General features: G+C 44.7%; 1 protein-coding gene across 3 annotated transcripts in view; it reads right to left on the bottom strand.

Moving 5' to 3' along the window:
* The window catches only part of NDRG3 (NDRG family member 3), a 97,097-nt gene that overhangs the window by 72,570 nt on the left and 2,706 nt on the right, over positions 1–21,821 (bottom strand). For all 3 annotated transcript variants that reach the window (XM_032141828.2, XM_032141829.2, XM_058432907.1), the window contains exon 2: positions 9–113. In XM_032141828.2, coding sequence (XP_031997719.1) covers positions 9–65 — 57 coding nt within the window. In that variant the 5' untranslated portion in view covers positions 66–113. The remainder of the gene's footprint in view (positions 1–8; positions 114–21,821) is intronic.

The raw sequence follows: 21,821 nt of genomic DNA, 5'->3' as shown, positions 1-21,821 counted from the left end.
GTCTTTACCTTATCATTTAGAAGTGGTTTGATCTCTGTGAGCTGAACATCCTGAAGTTCATCCATGAAGTCAGATGATAAGAGTAGAGGAATCTTAAGAATAAATCAGTAACTCTGAAACAGAAAAGAAAGCGAAGAAAAAGGCTTAAGCCAGAAGTTGGAAACATAATAGTCACAGTACACCCATTCATTCAAATATGAGACTTACTCTGTGCCATGCCCTGCTCGGGGTGCTAAAGACGCATAGTTACGGCCGACAGACACTAACGTGGTCTATAGGATTCTTGCCTCCTGGTATTCACACCCTTGCATAATCCCCCCAGTGAGTGTGGGTAGGGCCTGTGGCTTGCTTTTAACCATTAGAATATGGCAAAAGTGATGGAATGTACACGAGTGACTTTACATGATTACATTATATAATATTTTCACATCTGTCTTGCTGAGGGACACTCTCCCCTGCTAGGTCTGAAGAGGCAAGCTGATGTGCTGTGAGAGGGCCATGTAACAAGTAACTTGAGAGCAGCCTCCAGCAGAAAGACAGCAAGAAACTGAGAGCTTCAGTTCAACAATCTGCAAGGAACTGAATGCTGCCAACAACAGGAGCCTGGAAGCAGATCCTTCCCCAGCTGAGTGTCAGATAAGAAGCTGACTGACACCTTGATAGCCATGTTGCAGAGGACCTACACAACCCACACCAGACTCCTGAACCGCAGAAACTGTGAGACAATGAATATGTGTTGTTTTAGGCTACTACATTTGTGGTAATATTTTTATGCAGCAACACATTAATACAATTAATACAATAGTCTTTGCTCTTATGGAGCACATTTTAGTTACTGAAGATGGATAAAGAAACAACATACTCAAAGCTATGCTTGGAACAGACTGGAAGACGGATTAAGCGGGGACAAAAATTGAAGATTATTACTGCAGGATGAGGACTTGAATTAGGAATGGCAATGGGAATGAAGGAGGAGGGAACCAAGGCTAAGCTTACTAATCCTCATTTGGGGAATCAGCAGTGGGTGAAAGGTATGGTAGTCAGCTCCAAGATGGCCTTCAACGAGCCCAATGATCCCTGGCTCCTGATATTCATTCACACATATGTATAATCCCCCACCCAAATAAATCAGGGATGGCTCATGTAACTAACAGAATATGGAGGAAGCAACAATACGTGACTTCTGAAGCTACATCATAAAACGCATTACACTTTCTGCTTCAAGACACTATAAACTACTAGTTCTAGGGGAAGCTAGCCGCCATATCATCAGGACGCTCAAACAGCCCTCTGGAGAGGCCCATGTGGAGAGGAACCAACTTGCCAGTGCCAACCTGCTAGCCATGTGCGTGAGTTACCTTGCAAATGAATCCTCCAGCCCCAGTCCAGAGTTCGGATGGCTACAGTCCCAGGAACATCTGACTGCAACCACATGAGAGACTCTAAGTCAGAACCACCCTACCAAGCCTGCTCCCAAGTTTCTGACCCACAGAAACCATGAGAGATAATAATTTTGTTTTAGAGTGATCTATAGCAATAGAGAACTAATACAGAGGGAGAGCAGAATGGGGAGTTCAGAGAGAAGAGGCAAGTTGGAGAGAGGTAGGCAGGGTAATGAACTACAAATTCTTCTTCTATCTCACCATGCAAGAAGCCATGGGGATAGGCTGCAAATACTCAATATTGCAGGAAAATGATTCTCATCTAGACTTCAAAGCTTCAGGCATCATCCTTTTTGTCTTGGCCCCAAACCTATCAAGTCAGGAAAAATGTTAATTCAGAGTTGGGGATTTACATTTAACAACCATTTATTGAGTACCCATTGCACTATGGAAGATACAAAAAGGGTCCCTGCCTCTAAAGAGTAGAGATGACACTGATCTACAAATTGATAAATAAAAAGAAGGGCCATAGGAATTCAAAGGAGAAGGCCGGGTGCGGTGGCTCATGCTTGTAATCCCAGCACTTTGGGAGGTCGAGGCGGGCGGATCACGAGGTCAGGAGATCGAGACCACGGTGAAACCCTGTCTCTACTAAAAATACAAAAAAATTAGCCGGGTGTGGTGGCGGGCGCCTGTAGTCCTAGCTACTCAGAGAGGCTGAGGCAGGAGAATGGCAGGAACTTGGGAGGCGGAGCTTGCAGTGAGCCGAGATCGCGCCACTGCACCAGAGCGAGACTCCGTCTCAAAAAAAAAAAAAAAAAAAAAAAGGAATTCAAAGGAGAAGCAGTTATGTCTGATTGGTGGAAATCAAGAAAGCCTTCAAAAGATATTAGTCTAATATATACGTGTGTGTGCGTGTGTGTGTGTGTGTGTGTGTGTGTGTGTATATATATATATATATATATTTTTTGTGACCTAGTCTTGCTCTGTCGCCCAGGCTGGAGTACAGTGGCACAATCGTGGTTCACTGGAACCTCCGCCTCCTGGGCTCAAGCGATTCTCATGCCTCAGCCTCCAGAGAAGCTGGGACTATGGGTACCTGCTACCATGCCCAGCTAATTTTTGTATTTTTAGTAGAGACAGGGTTTCACCATGTTAGCCAGGCTGGTCTTGAACTCCAGCCTTCAAGTGATCCACCCACCTCAGCCTCCCAAAGTGTTAGGATCACAGGCGTGAGCCACTGCGCCTGGCCTAGTGTACTATATTAATCCACTTTTCTGTTTACCTTCTAGAGAGAGAATTACATGATTTTAATTACCTATGGAGAAGGTAGGTGTTCCAGGCTACCTTTTAGCTATTATTTGCCAACACATTGAAATAAATCCTGCTCCCAGCTATGCCTATGTTAGAACAGACTAACAAAAAAGCCCTCTTACCATTTATTCAAGGGACTCAGGGGATGTCTATTGAGAACACTCCTCAGGCTATGAGCCCCACATGCTAACTGTGAATATTCCAAAAGTGTGAACCACCTAGAGACCACAAGTTTGATGATGTTTAACCTCCCTACAGGACAGTGGTTCTTTTGTCCGATCCCAGGCACCCACATATTTGATTGAGCTACTTAATGCCCAGAAGTTGAATTGTTTTTTGTTTTTATACCAGTCACATTTCAAAAGGGGATAAGGTGGCTTGACTCTTAAACAGTGAGTTTCAGCCAGCATCTACATTCTCTTTTTCATAGTCCTCACTTAACTCTCAAAATATTGGCCTAACTGGAATCTACTCCATGTTTGTTTATTAATAACACTACAAACTGTGGCTACTTTTTATTTGAACTTTGCTATTTATCAGTTATTTAAAACGGCAATTTAAAAGTGTTTTCCGGCTGGGCCTGGTGGCTTGCACCTGTAATCCCAGAACTTTGGGAGGCTGAGATAGATGGATCGCCTGAGGTCAGGAGTTTGAGACCAGCCCGGTCAACATGGTGAAACCCCATCTCTGCTAAAAGTACAAAAATTAGCTGGGTGTGGTGGCATACGCCTGTAATTCCAGCTACTCCAGCAGGCTGAGGCACAAGAATCACTTGAACCGAGGAGGCGGAGGTTGCAGTGAGCCAAGATCTGGCAACTGTACTCCAGCCTGGGCAACAGAACAAGACTCTGTCTCAAAAATTTAAAAACAAAACAAAACAAAACAAAACCAGCTTTTTCCCTTTTATAAAAGCAATATGTGCTCACTTTAGAAAATATGGAAATCAGCCAGGCACAGTGGCTCACGCCTGTAATCCCAGCACTTTGGGAGGCCGAGGCAGGTGGATCATTTGAGGTCAGGTGTTCAAGACCAGCCTGGCCAACATGGAGAAACTCCATCTCTACTAAAAATTTAAAAATTAGATAGGTGTGGTGGTGCACGCCTGTAATCCCAGCTACTTGGGAGGCTGAGGCAGGAGAGTCGCTTGATCCTTGGAGGTGGAGGTTGCAGTAAGCTGAGATCGCACCACTGTACTCCAGCCTGGGCGACGGAGTGAGACCCTGTCTCAAAAAACAAAAAACAAAAAAGAAGAAAATATGGAAATTGGCCGGGAACGGTGGCTCACGCCTGTAATCCCAGCACGCTGGGAGGCTGAGGTGGGTGGATCACCTGAGGTTCGGGACCAGCATGGACAACATGGTGAAACCCTGTCTCTACTAACAATACAAAAACTAGCTGGGTGTGGTGGCAAGCGCTGTAATCTCAGCTACTCGGGAGGCTGAGGCAGGAGAATTGCTTGAGCCTGGGAGGCAGAGGTTGCAGTGAGCCGAGATCACACCACTGCACTCCAGGCTGGGTGACAGAACGAGACTCCCGTCTAAAGAAAAAAAAAGAAAGAAAATATGGAAATCACAGAATAATGAACAGATAATTTACTCACAGTCCTTCCATCTAAAGAAAACCATTTTAGCCTATTTCCATTTTTTTTTTTCCCACTTAAATGGTGATTTCCTGAAATTGTTTTTTCAACTCACCCACTTTATCCCTACTTTAATTCACTCATTGGAAAGCAATGCACTTGAAGATGGGAATTATTCAAATATGACTCTACATGGGTGGGCCTGTCAAAGGGTCAGAAAAAGGCCTAAGGTGCCCTCAAGTCCAAAGTGACTGGCATTCACCTAGTGTTCCTTTTTTCTTTTTTTTGGAGATGGGGTCTTACTCTTTCACCTAGGCTGGAGTGCAGTGGCACAATCATGGCTCTCAACCTCCCAGGCTCAAGCAATCCTCCCACTGCAGCCTCTCACACAGCTGAGACAATGGGCATGTGCCACCATGCCTTGCTAATTTAAAAAAATTTTTTTTTAGAGACAGGAGTTTCACTATGTTGTCCAGACTGCTCTTGAACTCCTAGACTCAAGCAATCCCCCTGTCTTGGCTTCCCAAAGTGCTGGGATTACAGGTGTGAGCCACCACACCCATCCCTACGTATTTTTTTTAAGATGAAGAAAAATGCAATTTTTACACCAACAAACACTTAAACAAAGACATAAATTAAATGAGAAGGCTGTCCCTATCAGCTAGGCCCAATGCAGGCTCAGGCGACAATGCTGTGCAGGACAGTAAGCTGCTCCAGGGTGACTCAGGATTTGGCAACATGGCAGTAGACATTCACCTTCCACATATTAGGGGATCTAACACATTCTTCTGGAGACTCCATTTTTGCTCTGCTTTCAATGTCTCAAGCCCTTGCCAATGAGCAGTTTTATAACACATACAAGAAAACTAAGATTCTGGTGGAAAACTCCATCTCCAGATCCCTCAGCTGCACAGACGGGCTCCCTCCTGGTGATCTAAGGCCTGCGGTTCCGGCATCTGTACAAATGGTATGGCTGCCAGATCCCATACAGGTACTAAAAGCTATTAATATTTTCAAAAGGCAAGTAGGGATTTTATAAATTGCAGTCAATAATTTTTGCCTCTTTCCTAGTCATATGAGTAGGAGGGAGGATTGATAAGGAAAAACTAGCCATCTTCAAATTAAGGAAATGATTCTGATACCAAATGGCTAGAAAGGGAAAGGAGAAAAGGTGGCCACCTACTCTGTCAGGAATTATAATCTCGGCACCTTATGTTTAATCCTCATAACAATCCTCTCTGGTAGATATCTTTTTTTTTCCTGAGACAAGAGTCTTGCTCTGTTGCCCAGGCTGGAGCACAGTGGTACGATCTCGGCTCACTGCAACTTCCGCCTCCCAGGTTCAAGTGATTCTCCTGCCTCAGCCTCCCAAGTAGCTGGGACTATAGGTGCATGCCTCCACGCCCGGCTAATTTTTGTATTTTTCAGTAAAGAGAGGGCTTCCCTGTTAGCAAGGCTGGTCTCAAACTCCTGCCCTCAAGTAATCTGCCAGCTTCAGTCTCCCAAAGTGCTGGGATTACAAGTGTAAGCCACCCCGCCCGGCCTAGATATCTTTATTTATTTATTTATTTATTTATTTATTTATTTGAGACAGAGTTTTACTCATCACATAGGCTGTGGAGTGCAGTGGCAAGATCTCAGCTCACTGCAACCTCCGCCTCTTGGGTTCAAGCGATTCTCCTGTCTCAGCCTTCCGAGTAACTGGGATTACAGGCATCCACCACCAGGACCGGCTAATTTTTATACTTTTAGTAGAGACGGGGTTTCACCATGTTGGCCAGGCTGGCCTCGAACTCTTGACCTCAGGTGATCCGCCTCCTTTGGCCTCCCAAAGTGGTGGGATTACAGGCGTGAGCCACTGCACCCAGCCTTTATTCCTTTCTTTTTTCTTTCTTTTTTTTTTTTTTTTTTTTGAGATGGAGTCTCGCTCTGTCACCCAGGCTGGAGTGCAGTGGCGCGATCTTGGCTCACTGCAAACTCCGCCTCCCGGGTTCACGCCATTCTCCTGCCTCAGCCTCCCGAGTAGCTGGGACTACAGGCACCTGCCACAACGCCCGGCTAATTTTTTTGTATTTTTAGTAGAGACGGGGTTTCACTGTGTTAGTCAGGATGGTCTCGATCTCCTGACCTCGTGATCCACCCACCTCGGCCTCCCAAAGTGCTGGGATTACAGGAGTGAGCCACCGCGCTCAGCCAGGGAAAGGATTTTAAAACCTTTGCTTTTCCCATTACAGGTTGAGCATCCCAAATTCAAAAATCTGAAATCCAGAATGCTCCAATGGATGCCTAGAAGAAGTGACAAAGGACAGATGGATGGATAGATGGATGGACGGGTGGATGGATACATGGACACATACATACATAAACAAGCTCCAGTGGGCATCTCCCTTGAACATCAAGTCTATGCTCAAAAAGATTGGGGTTTTGGAGCATTTCAGATTTCACATTTTCAGATTTGGGATGCTTAAACAGTAAGTATAATGCAAATATTGCAAAATCAGAAAAAATCCAAAATCTGAAACACTTCTGGTTCAAGGCATTTTGTTTTTTTTGTTTTTTTTGAGGGGGGAGGTTTTGAGAAAGAGTCTCACTCTGTCACCCAGGCTGGAGTGCAGTGGCTCGATCTCGGCTCACTGCAACTTCCACCTCCTGGGCTCAAGCGATTCTCCTGCCTCCATCTCCCAAGTAGCTGGGGCTACAGGTGCCACCATGCCCAGCTAATTTTTGTATTTTTAGTAGAGACAAGGTTTCACCATGTTGGCCAGGCTGGTCTCGAACTCCTGACCTCAGGTGATCCGCCGACCTCAGCCTCCCAAAGTGCTGGGATTACAGGCGTAAGCCACTGCACCCAGGCTGTTCAAGGCATTTTGGATAAGGGATACTCTACTCATATACCATAATGTCTGCGCCAGGCCCCATCTACTGATTGTAGGACCCTGAGCAAGTTTTTTCCTCTTTACCCAGCTTGTGGCACGTCCTTGAGGTAACAGAAGCCTAAAGCAATCCTATACATACCAATAATGACTCAGACACCTTAGAAATGAAGCTCTGAGTCATCACACCAGGACAAGAGCCCTCACTATCTCAGTAGTTATAATGCTAAGGGCATAGAGGATGTGGAATGAGTAGAGAAAAGAGAAATGAAGTTCCAGCTATTACTTGGCAAACAGTTTCAGAGGCAAGGGCTATTTCTTGCTTGTTAGAACAGTGAGCCTCAAAATCTATCACCTGGGAATCTTGTTTAGGATCTCAGATATGATCAGTTTTAAGTGATGAGAGTCTAACATGTGACCTCATCACGGAGGAGAGGTGGAGATAATCTGAGGTGAGAAGATGAACTGAAAGCCTTCATTATTATTAGCAACAATCTTTTTTTTTTTTTTTTTTTTTTTTTGAGAGAGAGTTTGGCTCTGTCACCCAGGCTAGATTGCAGTGGCAGAATCTCGGCTACCTGCAACCTCTGTCTTCCAGGCTAAAGCCATTCTCTCACCTCATCCTTCCAAGTAGCTGGGACCACAGGCACATGCAACCACGCCCAGCTAATTTTTGTACGTTTTGTAGTGTCAGGGTTTCACTTTGTTGCCCAGGCTGGTCTCTAACTCCTGAGCTCAAGCGATCCACCCATGTCAGCCTCCCAAAGTGCTAGGATTACAGGCGTGAGCCACCATGCCCAGCCAATTAGCAACAATCTTCAATAGAGATCAGTGAGGATGGGGTAAAGGAAGACTCCATTAATTTGATTTTGTCCTGCCTTCTTCCAAAATTTCAGTAAACTAGATGGAACTTTTATTTTTTATTTTTAAATGTTTTGGGGGCCGGACACGGTGGCTCACGCCTGTAATCCCAGCGCTTTAGGAGGCTGAGGCGGGCGGATCACCTGAGGTCAGGAGTTTGAGACCAGCCTGGCCAACGTGGTGAAACCTGGTGTCTACCAAAAATACAAAAATTAGCCAGACATGATGGCGTATGCCTGTAATCTCAGCTACTCAGGAGGCAGAAGCAGGAGACTCACTTGAACCTGGGAGGCGGCGGTTGCAGTGAGGTGAGATTGTGCCACTGCACCGCAGCCCAGGCAACAGAGCGAGACTCTGTCTCAAAATAAAAAAAAAAATTAAAAAAAAATTGTTTTTTTTGTAGACAGCGTCTTGCTCTGTCACTCAGGCTGGAGTGCAGTGGCACCATCTTAGCTCACTGTAACCTTGAATTCCAATGGTCAAGCAATCCTCCCGCCTCAGCCTCCCAAAGAGCTAAGGACTACAGACATATACCACTATGCCTGGCTAATTTTTGTTTTTTGGTAGAAACAGGTCTTACTATGTTGCCCAGGCTAAGATGCAATTTTTTAAAGACTCAGCAGGTCCGATCAACTAAAATGTGAATATACTGGAGAAACAAAACAGTTTGCAGAAACCTCGCTGAATGGTAACAAGGGTCTGTCAGGCTCCTGAAATTACAAAATGTGGAAAAAAAAAAAAAAAAGGAGGGGGAGCTCTGGGATATAAAGTTGGTAAAAATAGCACAAGGTTGGCCAGGGCACAGTGGCTCATGCCTATAATCCTAGCACTGTGGGAGGCCGAAATGGGAGAATTATTTGAGGCCAGGAGTTCGAGACCAGCCTGGCCAATATGGTAAAACCCTGTCACTATTAACCATACAAAAATTAGCCAGGCGTGGTGGTAATTCCAGCTACTTGGGAGGCGGAGGCATGAGAATCGCTTAAAACTGGGAGGAGGAGGTTGGAGTGAGCCAAGATCGCGCCACTGCACTCCAGCCTGGGCAACAGAGGGAGATGCTGTCAAAAAAAAAAAAAAAGAAAGAAAGAAAAAAAGTAGAACAAGGTCAGAGAAGAGTTAGATTTTGCCAAAGTTTTCAGTTGGGGAGATAAAAGAATTATGGCACAATGAATGGAAATTAGTGAGCTGAGAAAAAGTAACAGAGAAACTGATTTGTTAAAAAGAAAATCAATTTCAGTCAAGAATCCAAGAGAGACCCGAGCACAGGTGGGAGTGAGAATGAGTGAGGTAAGCCTCCAAACGACCACCAAACCAGAGATAAGGAGGTCTGTAGGCCTGGGCTCTTCTGAAGGACAACTCATTGATGGAAAAGAAAGAACCAGTAAGAGACAAAGAAAAAATGTTCAGAGATGCTAGAGGAAAGGCAGAAATACAACGTCAGAGAATTCAAGGGAGAAGAGAGATTTACACAAAAGTGGAGGAAAACTGTCAAATGCTGAAGAAAAAAGGAGGAGGATGAAGACTATGAAAGGGCCATTAACTTTGGACAGTAAAAGTCAGTGGTGTTAAAATCTAGGAAAAATGAAGTTCAGTTCTCCATGCTGAAAAGCCCATGACTATGTACATCACTTTTTAGAAATATAGAAATTAGGCTGGGTGCAGTGGCTCACACCTGTAATCCCAGCACTTTGGGAGGCCGAGCAGGTGGATCACGAGGTCAGGAGATCAAGACCATCCTGGCTAACATGGTGAAACCCTGTCTCTACTAAAAAAATACAAAAAAATTAGCTGGGCATGGTGGCAGGCACCTGTAGTCCCAGCTACTCAGGAGGCTGAGGCAGGAGAATGGCATAAATCCAGGAGGCAGAGTGAGCCGAGATCGCATCACTGTGCTCCGGCCTGGGCGACAAAGCAACACTCCGTCTCAAAAAAAAAAAAAAAAAAAAAAAAAAAAAAAGAAAAGAAAAGAAATATAGAAATTAGTTGGCATAGTGGATCAAATCTGTAATCCCAGCACTTTGGGAGGTGGGAGGATCACTTGAGTCCAGGAGTTCAAGACCAGCCTGAGCAACACAGTGAGACCCCATCTCTACAAAAAATTAAACAATTAGCAGGGTGTGATGGTATGTGCCTGTAGTATCAGCCACTCAGGAGGCTGAGGTGGCAGGATCGCCTGAACCCAGGAGGTTGAGGCTGCAGCGAGCCATGACTGCACCACTGCAGTCCAGCCTGGGCAACAGAGTGAGACCCTGTCTCAAAATAAATAAATAAATAATAGAAATATGGAAACTAACATTTCTGAATTGAAATGCAAGCAAAAATGTCACCAGGAATCCAGGAGAGACACACACTGGGAAGGGCTTTAAAAGATCAACAAGATCAGTGACTTACAAGTTTTACAGCAAAACTCCGAAATAGAAAACGGAAAACATGTAGAGGCTTTGGTTGAAGTGGTGATGAGACCACTAGGGCTTTGCAGAACACAGTTTAAAGCATGATAATACAGAGTGCAATCCTTTGTTCACTCAGAAAAAAGACACCCAGAGACGCATGGATTCTTCCAGTAATGGAAAGAGCCCGTAAGCACATCAGATGTGGATTCTAAACCTAAATGGGCCCCTACATAGCTCAGTGGCGCTGAGCAAAGCATTTTCCCTTTCTGGGCCTCAGTTACCCCATCTGTCAAGGGAAAAGATTGGGCAGGATGACCTTTTTGAGTCCCTGACAGGGCTGGCATTCTGTGATCCTGAAGCTCCCTGTAAAAGTAGTACTTCACATTCTTCCCCACCAGCATGAGCCTTACTACGATCCTAAGCATTTCCCCAGGTTAGCCTAGTGAGGGTCAACCGCTTGCTGGAGAGCACTCAGCAAATAGGCAGGAGGGTACACTTGGCCTGACCCTGGGGACATGAGGGTCTCAGCTTGTATCTCATTCTGCACTGTGTCCATTTAGTCAGATGAAGCTCACTGAGATTTCAAGCACTTAAAAATATTGCTTTGGCCAGGCGAGGTGGCTCACGCCTCTAATCTAGCATTTTGGGAGGCCAAGGAGGGTGGATTGCTTGAGCCCAGGAGTTTGAGATCAGCCCAGGCAACATGGCGAGACCCTGTGTCTATAAAAAATATAAAAATTAGCCAGGTGTGATGACGTGTGCCTGTAGTCCCAGCTAGTCAGGAGGCTGAGGTGGGAAGACTGCTTGAGCCCAGAGAGGTGGGAAGACTGCTTGAGCCCAGAAGGTGAAGGCTGCAGTAAACTGAGATTAAACCACTGCACTCCAGCCTGGGTGACAGAACAATCAAAAAAAAAAAAAAAAAAAAATATATATATATATATTAATATATATAAGTTTAATAAAGACAATAAGAACAATAAGAAAGTTACTGGCTTTTGAAACTACAAGCTGTCTTGTTTTATAGCTTTTTCCCATAACCATGTTTGGCCTTTGTCAGGCCTTGCCAGGATGTGCTGACACCAGGCCGCTAGCTAGTATTCTACGGGCAAAGTGAATCACTTTTGATTTTGGCAAGATTGCAGACAGACAACCAAAACAGAATGAAGGTATGGCCGGGCGTGGTGGCTCACACCTGTAATCCCAGCACTTTGGGAGGCCAAGGCGGGCAGATCATGAGGTCAAGAGATCGAGACCATCCTGGCCAACATGGTGAAACCTCATCTCTACTAAATATACAAAAAATTAGCCGGGCGAGGTAGCGGGTGCCTGTAGTCCAGCTACTCGGGAGGCTGAGGCAGGAGAATGGCGTGAACCCGGGAGGCGGAGCTTGCAGTGAGCCGAGATCGCGCCACTACACTCTAGCCTGGGTGACAGAGCGAGACTCCATCTCAAAAACAAACAAACAAACAAACAAACAAACAAAAAAACCCCACAGAATGAAGGCAACAAACAAAGGGGGCATACTGGAGAGAATAACCTGGAAGGCGTCAGCTGGAGCGGTGCTGAAGCAGTTATGGTTAGAAAGCCACAGGAAGTGGCCACAGGACTGGCTGGGAAGGCAGTCAGCAGAGCTCCTAAGCAAACAGATTCATATCCTCTCTCTTTATACCTTTGAACAGTGGCTATATGAGTAATCATTACAGCACTTTCCAATTTACAGAGCACCTTCACATTTAACATCTCACTGGATTATCATGATGGTACCGTGAGCTAAAACACTGAGGCACTGGCATCATGGCTACTACAGACATGAAGAAACTGAGGCTTAAAGAGGTGACATGGCTGGGCACGGTGGCTCATGCCTGTAATCCCAGCACTTTGGGAGGCCAAGGCAGGCGGATCACCTTTGCAGTGAGCCGAGATCGTGCCACTGCACTCCAGTCTGAGTGACAGTGCAAGACTCCGTCTCAAAAAAAAAAAAAAAAAAAAGAGGTGACATGGATTGACCAAAATATCACAACTAATAAATGGCACAGCTGGAATTGAAACCCAGGTCTTCTGATCCCAAATGCTCACTTTATGCCCTAAATCACACTTTCTCCCAAGTCATCACAGATGAAAAGACTGAGAGTGAAAAGAAGAGAAATTCAGAATTGAGAAGACTGCCTCACCACACCCACTCCACACTGAACATGTCTTTATCTCTGCTTAAGCAGTTAGGATTAGGCCACAGGCTCTAGGATTAAGCCCTGATATGTAGTGAATAAAAAGAAAGCACAGATGGAGGACTGGAATTAGTCTTTACCCATTAATTCAATTAAATAGGGGAGATAAGGTCTATAAACAAATTGTTACAGTTCAAGGCAGTATACATATAAGCTTATGAACTGGACAAACTCAAAGGTAGTTTCTCAACCTTGGCACAACTGACATTTTAGGCCAGATGATTCTTTGTTGTGGGAGGTCTGTCCTGTACATTGCAGAATGTGTAGCAGCATCCCTGGCCTCCAATACTAGATGACAGTGGCACACTCCCCCAACAGTTGTGACAACCAAACATGTCTCCAGATAATGCCAAATGTCCTCTTTGGGGCAAAATCACTCCCAATTGAGAACCACTGCTCTAAGGGTTACAGAGGTTTAGGGCATAATTGAGTCAATGCAGCTTGTGGGTGCTGGGAAGAAGTTTCATGGAGGAGGTAATATCTGAACTGCACCTTGAGAAATAGATAAAATTCCTGTAGATGAGAATAAGAATAAAAGAAGAAATTCCAGAAAGGGAGGATAACTTAAAGGCAAGGAGATGAGAAAGCACAAGGTCTGCTGGAAATAGGAAATATGGGTAAAAATGATAGCTGGAGGCTGGCCATGGATAGCTATCCATCAACTAATATTTACAAGATACACATACATAATGAAACAGCCAACAATACACCATATCACACGTTTAACAGTACACAAGTCACCTCAGTGGCACACGTTGAGCATCTCTAATCTGAAAATCCAAAATCCGAAATGCTTCAAAATCCAAAACTTTCTGAGCACTGACATGACGCTCAAACTAAATGCTCATTGGAGCACTCGGATTTCAGATTTTCAGATTAGGGATGCTCAACTGGTAAGTATAATTCAAATATTCCAAAATTGGAAAAAATCCGAAACCTGAAACACTTCTGGTCCCAAGCATTTTGGATAAGGGATACTCAACCTGTATTTCTATGTGTCCCACTCTCTGAAGGATTGAATGCTGCTTGAGTTATCACATTTACATTGCAGCTAGTGTTTGGGACATACACTCAGAGCTAATGAAGCTCAAAACCAATGCAGAGGCAGGAGAAATAACTAAGGACTAGGATGGTCAGGAGTTTCCCAAGGGAGGGGAGAATGATGGGCCCTAAAGGGATATGTTTTGAACAGGGGAAGGGAGGAGAGATATTACAGGTGAGGACATCAGGGTTGGGAAAGAAAGAATTAAAGACAATACATTCAGGCAGGGCACCTGTAATCCCAGCACTTTGGAAGGCTGAGGTGGGAGGATCACCTGAGGTCAGAAGTTCAAGATCAGCCTGGCCAACAAAGTGAAACCCCATTTCTACTAATACAAAAATTAGCTGAGCATGATGGCGCATGCCTTAATCCCAGCTCGGGAGGCTGAGGCTTGAACCCAGGGGGTGGAGGTTGCAGTGAGCCAAGATTGCACCATTGCACTCCAGCCTGGGCGGCAGAGCGAGGCTCTGTCTCAAAAAAAAAAAAAGACAATACATTCAGGAGACACCAAGAACAATGTAGCTGGGAAAGAAGACAAGTTGCAGAAGTAGGCTAGGTCAGAATGCAGAGCACCTGAGCTGGACTTTACTACACAGACAACCCCTGAAGGTTTCTGAGGAGCAGAATGACACAGAAGCTTAACTTTTTTCAGTTGTTTAAAACTTGGTCATGTTGTCCACGTAGTTATCTTAGCTACACTTAAACCTGGGAAGCAGTGAAGATTACCAACGACTCAGCCCCAACCTTAAAGATCCAATTTAGGCCGGGCGCGGTGGCTCAAGCCTGTAATCCCAGCACTTAGGGAGGCCGAGGCGGGCGGATCACGAGGTCAGGAGATCGAGACCATCCTGGCTAACACGGTGAAACCCCGTCTCTACTAAAAATACAAAAAATTAGCCGGGCGTGGTGGCGGGCGCCTGTAGTCCCAGCTACTCGGAGAGGCTGAGGCAGGAGAATGGCGTGAACCCGGGAGGCGGAGCTTGCAGTGAGCCGAGATCGCGCCACTGCACTCCAGCCTGGGCGACAGAGCGAGACTCCGTCTCAAAAAAAAAAAAAAAAAAAAGATCCAATTTAATTGGGCTAACGTAGGGCCTGAGTATTGTTTTTAAAGTTTCACAGGTAATTCTTACATGCAGCCAGGGCTAAGAACCACTGGTTTACAGTAACACCCTCATTCTCCAACGAGAAAAGAGGCCCAGAAAATTTAAGTGATTTCTGAATTCACACAGCCAGCTAGGTGTGGAGCTGGAACTAGCATGGAACTAGCTCAGCTCTGAAAGAGATCCCAGAGTACTGGGCTAAATTCCATACTTCAGTCTAGAAGATGCACAATTATCTGATGACTTGGCTCTTAAGTTTCCTCAGGGTTAAAGGCTGAATTAATCTAATCATGAAACTATTGACTTAAACATCCCCTCAAGTGTCTACGGTAATGGTTGTTGGTTCTATTGCTGTCTCCTGGGGGCCCTTAGGAAAGCAAAGGATCTCAGGGGACTCCCCCAGGAAGCCAGATAAACAAGCCAAACCACCCAGCTCCATGGAAGACTTTAAAAAATACAGCTGAGATTTTTCACTGCATAAAGGAAAGTCTGGGTACCTCTTCGCCAGAAGAAATTCTCTCAGAGATGCTATCCCCCCTATCTCCATAAGCTAAGGGGTGGGGAAGGATCAAAGGCAGCTACTTAAGTAGCTCATATGCTCACAGATCCTCACTATAACAGGAAGTACCCCTGCTCATCCTCAGGCCTAGATGAGGGCCATTCACACCCCTCATATTTTCCTGAAAGGAAAAGGGCAGCAACCCCTGCAATAGGCCCACCTTCCTGTTGTGTCACTTCTGGGTTCTGGCAGCAGGTGGTAAATGAGAGGTTTGTAGAGACTGCCAAGCTGGGAATCTGAGTCTGTCCTATATATTAATTCTATCCATTCCAGGGTCCTGGTATAAATAACTGCTAGAACAAAGCAAGACCCATCCGGATCCTTCTTTTTAATCCCAGACACCCATCGGCCAGCGGAATCATACTAAAGTAACTCTAAAAGCAGAAGCACAACTCTCTGCCTTCCACTCCTGAAGAAGGCAACTTGGGACACGAGGAAAGCTACCACCAGCAAAGCCCTGGGGTGTGCTCTTAGATGGCTCCGGGTTCCTGCCAACTGTAAGGCGGAATCCCTGAAAACAATTTGTACTTTAAGGCAGCCTGAGTGAGGTAAAGGACAAACAAGAGCCCTAAAATGCAGTATATAATACTCATACGAGCCAAATTTATTGAGCGCTTACACTATGCCAGGTACCGTGATAAGCACTTTATCGATTCATTATTTCATTGTGCTTCCCAACATATTTAGTTAGGTATTGTAATCCACCCCATTTTACAGATGAAGAAACTGAAGCTCGGACGGGGTATTGTAATTTGCCAAAGGTCACACAGCTAGCAAGCAGCAGAGCAAGGATTTGAACCTGAGCAATTTGCATCCTGACCTCTATAACCAATTTTCCCCACTTGATGCCATCTGATCATTAATCCTTCTAATGCATATTCTCAGGTTAGGTTACTGGAGCTTACCAGGATGTTACTATAAAATAATTCTGAAAATTGGCTGGGCGCAGTGGCTCATGCCTGTAATACCAGCACTTTGAGAGGCTGAGGTGGGCGGAGTTTGAGACCAGCCTGGCCAACACGGTGAAACTCACCTCCACCAAAAATACAAAAAATTTGCCAGGCGTGGTGGTGGCCACCTGTAGTCTCAGCTACTCAGGAGGCTGAGGCATGAGAACTGCTTGAACCTAGGGGGTGGAGGTTGCAGTGAGCTGAGATTGTGCCACCCCACTCCAGCCTGGTGACAGAGCAAGACTCTGTCTCGAAAAAAAAAAAAAAAAAATTCTGAACATTGAAAAGCCCCATACAAAATTTAGGCATTATTATCATTACTACTTTAATGTGAGACTTGTACCTACCTGGGGGTATTGGAAATGCAATATAACCTGTGGACTAATCATCCAAAGTTATATTTTAGTGAACACCCTGGTTAAAACCATCCCAACAAAATGACTTAAAAGCAACACTTTCTCCTAGCACTTTGGGAGGCCAAGGCAGGAGTTCGAGACCAGCCTGGCCAACATGACGAAACCCCGTCTCTACTAAAAATACAAAAATTAGCCAGGCGTGGTGGTGGGTACCTATAATCCCAGCTACACGAGAGGCTGAGGCAGGAGAATTGCTTGAATCCGGGAGATGGAGGTTGCAGTGAGCCAAGATCACACCAATTCACCACTTCACTCTAGACTGGGCAAAAGAGCAAAACTCCTTCGCAAAAAAAAAAAAAAAAAAAAAAGCAACACTTTCAAAAGTTAAAAAATGGGGCTAGGCATAGTGGCTCACACCACTATGGGAGGCCAGGGTGGGCGGATCACTTGAGGTGAGGAGTTTGAGACCAGCCAACATGGCCAACATGATGAAACCCCATCTCTACTAAAAATACAAAAATTAGTCAGGTGTGGTGGCATGCACCTGTAATCCCAGCTACTCGGGAGGCTGAGGCAGGAGAATTGCTTGAACCTGGGAGGCAGAGGCTGCAGTGAACTGAGATCATGCCACTGCACTCCAGCCTGGACCACAGAGTAAAAACCTGTCTCAGGAGGAGAAACACCAGATGGATCATCCTGTAACCACATTGGGAGGCCGAGGCGGTGGATCACCTGAGGTCAAGATTCAAACCATCTGGTGTAATCCCAGCACTTTGGGAGGCCGAGGCTGGTGGATCACGAGGTCGGGAGATCGAGACCAGCCTGACCAACATGGTGAAACCCCGTCTCTACTAAAAATGCAAAAATTAGCCGGGTGTGGTGGCACGGGCCTGTAATCCCAGCTACTTGGGAGTCTGAGGCAGGAGAATCGCATGAACCCGGGAGGCGGAGGTTGCAGTGAGCCGGGATCGCCCCACTGCACTCCAGCTTGGGTAACGGAGTGAGACTGCGCCTCAAAGCAAAAAGAAAAAAAAAAAACTGTCAACTTGTATCCTTGAAAGAAAATTCAGCCTTAAAAATATAGAAGCACTGGGCCAGGCGCAGTGGCTCACACCTGCAATCCCAGCAGTTTGGGAGCCTGAGGTGGGCAGATCACGAGGTCAGGAGATCCCGGCCATCCTGGCTAACACGGTGAAACCCTGTCTAGGCCAGGCGCAGTGGCTCACGCCTATAATCCCAGCACTTTGGGAGGCTGAGGCGGGCGGATCACGAGGTCAGGAGATCGAGACCACGGTGAAACCCCATCTCTACTAAGAATACAAAAAATTAGCCAGGCGCGGTGGCAGGCGCCTGTAGTCCCAGCTACTCGGGAGGCTGAGGCAGAATGGCGTGAACCTGGGAGGCAGAGCTTGCAGTGAGCTGAGATCACGCCACTGCACCCCAGCCTGGATGACAGAGCGAGACTCCATCTCAAAAAAAAAAAAAAAAAAAAACTGCAAAACTTACAATAGAAAAACCTAATAAGTAATAAAATTAAGTATAAAGAGTGGCTATATCCAGAATTTTACTTGATCAATTGAAAACCCCAGACTGTAGACCATGGGCACTTTTAGTTAATAGGGGGATTAGCATCAAATGCTACAGCTAAAGCCTGGTGGAAACCACCACTGTATTTAGAAAATTAATTTTCATTTACTATATTAAATCTCTAGGGAAGATAAAAAGTGGCACCTCCACACAAAAAGACTCCATATAACACATTCTTCCCAAATCCAGGGAGGACACCAGCTCCATATCAATAACATTAATTAATGTTTGCCACTGTAATTAGTGTTTATAAAGAATTAAATTCAGAATGCAAAGAAGCCGGATTCCTCCAAAGTGCACCCTATTCGGCCATCAACAACAATTTTTTTTTTTTTTTGAGACGGAATCTTGCTCTGTCACCCAGGCTGGAGTGCAATGGTGTGATCTCGGCTCACCACAACCTCTGCCTCCCCAGTTCAAGCGATTCTCCTGCCTCAGCCTCCCGAGTAGCTGGGACTACAGATGCGTGCCACCATACCCAGCTAATTTTTGTATTTTTAGTAGAGACAGTTTGCCATGTTGGTCAGGCTGGTCTTGAAGTCCTGACCTCGTGATCTGCCCGCCTCGGCCTCCTAAAGTGCTGGGATTACAGGCGTGAGCCACCACGCCTGGGCAACAAATTTTTATTTACGACTGATAAAATGTCAAATTCTGTCATGTACTATAAGACATATCATAGAACTTTGAGTGGAGTACTAGCCCTTTCACTGAAGAGATAAAATCAGAAGACATAATACTACCCATTTTTGTATAACATGTAAAACACCCTTCATATATCAGTTAATTTCACATGAATGAGAGAGCAATTAATTGTAGGTAAATATTATACATTAGTTTTACAGAATTAGCACTGTGATTTTTAAAAATTCATTTACCGAAGAAAGCCCTGAAACCTGGTAAATATCCATAATCAAGCTAGCTAAGTTTTTGTGTGCTATTTTCAAGTGCTATTAAAAAAGAAAGGTGGGGGGGGGGGGCATCTTTTAGAAGAAACAATTTGACATCCAGTTCTGCAGTAAACCCAAAATGTTATCAATCTTTGCACTTGAAAGTACTTTTTGATGCACCTCTTCCTTTCACCATTCCTATCCAGGCTTGTCCGTTTTCTTCCAGGATCTCCCATTTGGCCTTTTTTTCTTTCCTTCTGTCTTCACTTCTTACCTGGATTTGTTCATTTATTCATCATTTACTAAGTGCCTATTATCAGCCAAGCACAGAGCTAGACCCTGGTCCCTGCTCTTAGGAAGCTTACATGATACTAAGTAAAGCTGTTATCTGCCCATCTCAATCACCATCACCAGCCTGCAAGCTTTAGCAAAGGCTTTGTATTTCCAGAAGCTAGCAGCATCTGGCATATAGCAGACACTCTAAAAATGTTTGTTGGATGACACTAGATTACTTTAGCAAGCTCTTTTTTTAATCCACAAATATTTTACTATATATCTTCAAAAAAGATTCTTATTTTTCTTTCATTTTTAAAACACAAAAACATTATGTGCACAATGCAAAAATAATATAGAAAGGTAAAAAAGTAAATTCCCCAAGCATCTCAATCCCACCCCCAGAAGTGAGGACCATTAGAGCTTGGTATATATCTTTCCAGAACTCTCCTATGTCAGTATACCCCCACACCTGACACACATGCACTTTTTTGAAACAAGTTATTTGACAGTTTCTAACTCTAGCTGCTCAACCTTCTAATCAAGTGGTTCTCAAAGTGTGATCCTTAGACTAGCAGCATCAGCATCATCTGGGAACTTGTTAGAACTGCAAATTCTCGGATTCCACTCCAGAGCTAACGAATCAGAAACTTTGAAGGTCGAGCCCAGGAATATGGGTTTTAATAAGCTCTCCAGGTGATGCTGGTGCACGCTAAAGGTTGAGAACCACTGCTCTAAGCCAGCCAAGCCAATTTTTTTACTGTCCGTTAAACATGGCAGGCATTGCTATCTTGTCTGTTTTATCAGCCCCTGATTGAAAATGTTTTCCTGTCCTTTTGATTAATTCTGACCCTATCCACCTGTCAAAGCCCAGAAAGTCAAAACCCAAAGTGGTCTCACCACATCTCATACTGATCCTTCTTGCCCCCTTTCCCCAGCTCCCATAATACAGCTAGTCCCTCTACCATACAATTTAACAATATATATATGCTGACTTCAACATTAGAGAACAGTGCTTTACTCTTCCCCAACAGACCATAGCCTCCTTGAAGACATGAATCATGTTTTTGTATGTCTTCTCCCACCCCTGTTCTAAGCACATAAATAGAATCTTAATAGAGTTGCTAGTTAATGTCTTTAAGGATGAATTCACTGAGAAGAAATACTGATAAACCTTTAGTGGCTAAAAAGTCTGGAATTTCAAGTCGTAGCTAGTTCTGCGACCTTGGACAAGCTCAATTCTCAAGGTGCCCCCCACCACCTTTCTTTCTTAATAGTGCTTGAAAATAGCACACAAAAACTTAGCTAGCTTGATTATGGATATTTACCAGGTTTCAGGGCTTTCTTTGGTAAATGAATTTTTAAAAATCACAGTGCTAAGTGAGAAGGACGGACTTAATGACTCAGTGCTCCATTTCATCCTGAATAACATACAATTTAATGAAACACCCCATGTAGGAATATCTTATTCCATTATAGTCTAATATTGCTTTGCTTGTAACATTAATATGGGAATGTTTAGACTTGATTTTAGTACAGTTAGAGACAATGTTTCCCAATTAGCTAGTAAGCTCTCTCAACAGGAACCTGTTTGATTCAACTGTGAATCTTCCACCATATCCAGCACCATACATCCATGCCTTACCCCTAGTCAATACATTTACAGAAAATTATTTGGAAAAACTCTTTAAGAAGCTTCATTTAAATAAAGAATCTATGCATATATCTGCTGCCTCCCAAAGGACCCTTTTGAATATTTATTATTATAAATACCATGTAATGATATACACTAAAAATTGTGATTACTTTGATACAAGCAGGGGCAATCAGCCACAGAAGGCAAAAGAATGTAAAAATGGATTTCTCATGCATTTAGGGACAGACTAAAGGGGTATAAGCCTCAGACTATCCTACTGCAACATGCAAATGAAAACTACCCTGTACATCGAAATAGCATATACCAACTCCACTGTTGGGGATAAACAGGCATTTTTCACTGCTCAGAAGTAACAATTTAGAATAAAACAAAAGCAGCCGGGCTCGGAGGCTCATGCCTGTAATCCCACCACTTTGGGAGGCGGCGGCAGGCGGATCACCTGAGGTCAGGAGTTCAAGACCAGCTTGGCCAACATGGTGAAAACCCATCTCTACTAAAAATACAAAAAATAGCTGGGCATGGTGGCGGGCGCCTGTGATTCCAGCTACTTAGGTGGCTGAGGCAGGAAAATCGCTTGAACCCAGGAGGCCGAGGCTGCAGTGAGCCGAGATTGCGCCACTGCACTCCAGCCTGGGCAACAGAGCGAGACTCCGTCTCAACAAACAAACAAACAAAAAAACAAACAAAAAACAAAAGCAGCTCAATCGTGAGTGCACGTTCGAGTAACAAAAACAAGCTTTTTTTTTTTTTTTTTGATCACGAGGTCAGGAGATCGAGACCATC

This window comes from Hylobates moloch, unplaced genomic scaffold (genome assembly GCF_009828535.3).
Source record: "Hylobates moloch isolate HMO894 unplaced genomic scaffold, HMol_V3 SCAFFOLD_21, whole genome shotgun sequence".
NCBI classification, from domain to species: Eukaryota; Metazoa; Chordata; class Mammalia; order Primates; family Hylobatidae; genus Hylobates; species Hylobates moloch.
This window is presented reverse-complemented; position numbering and strand designations above follow the sequence as displayed.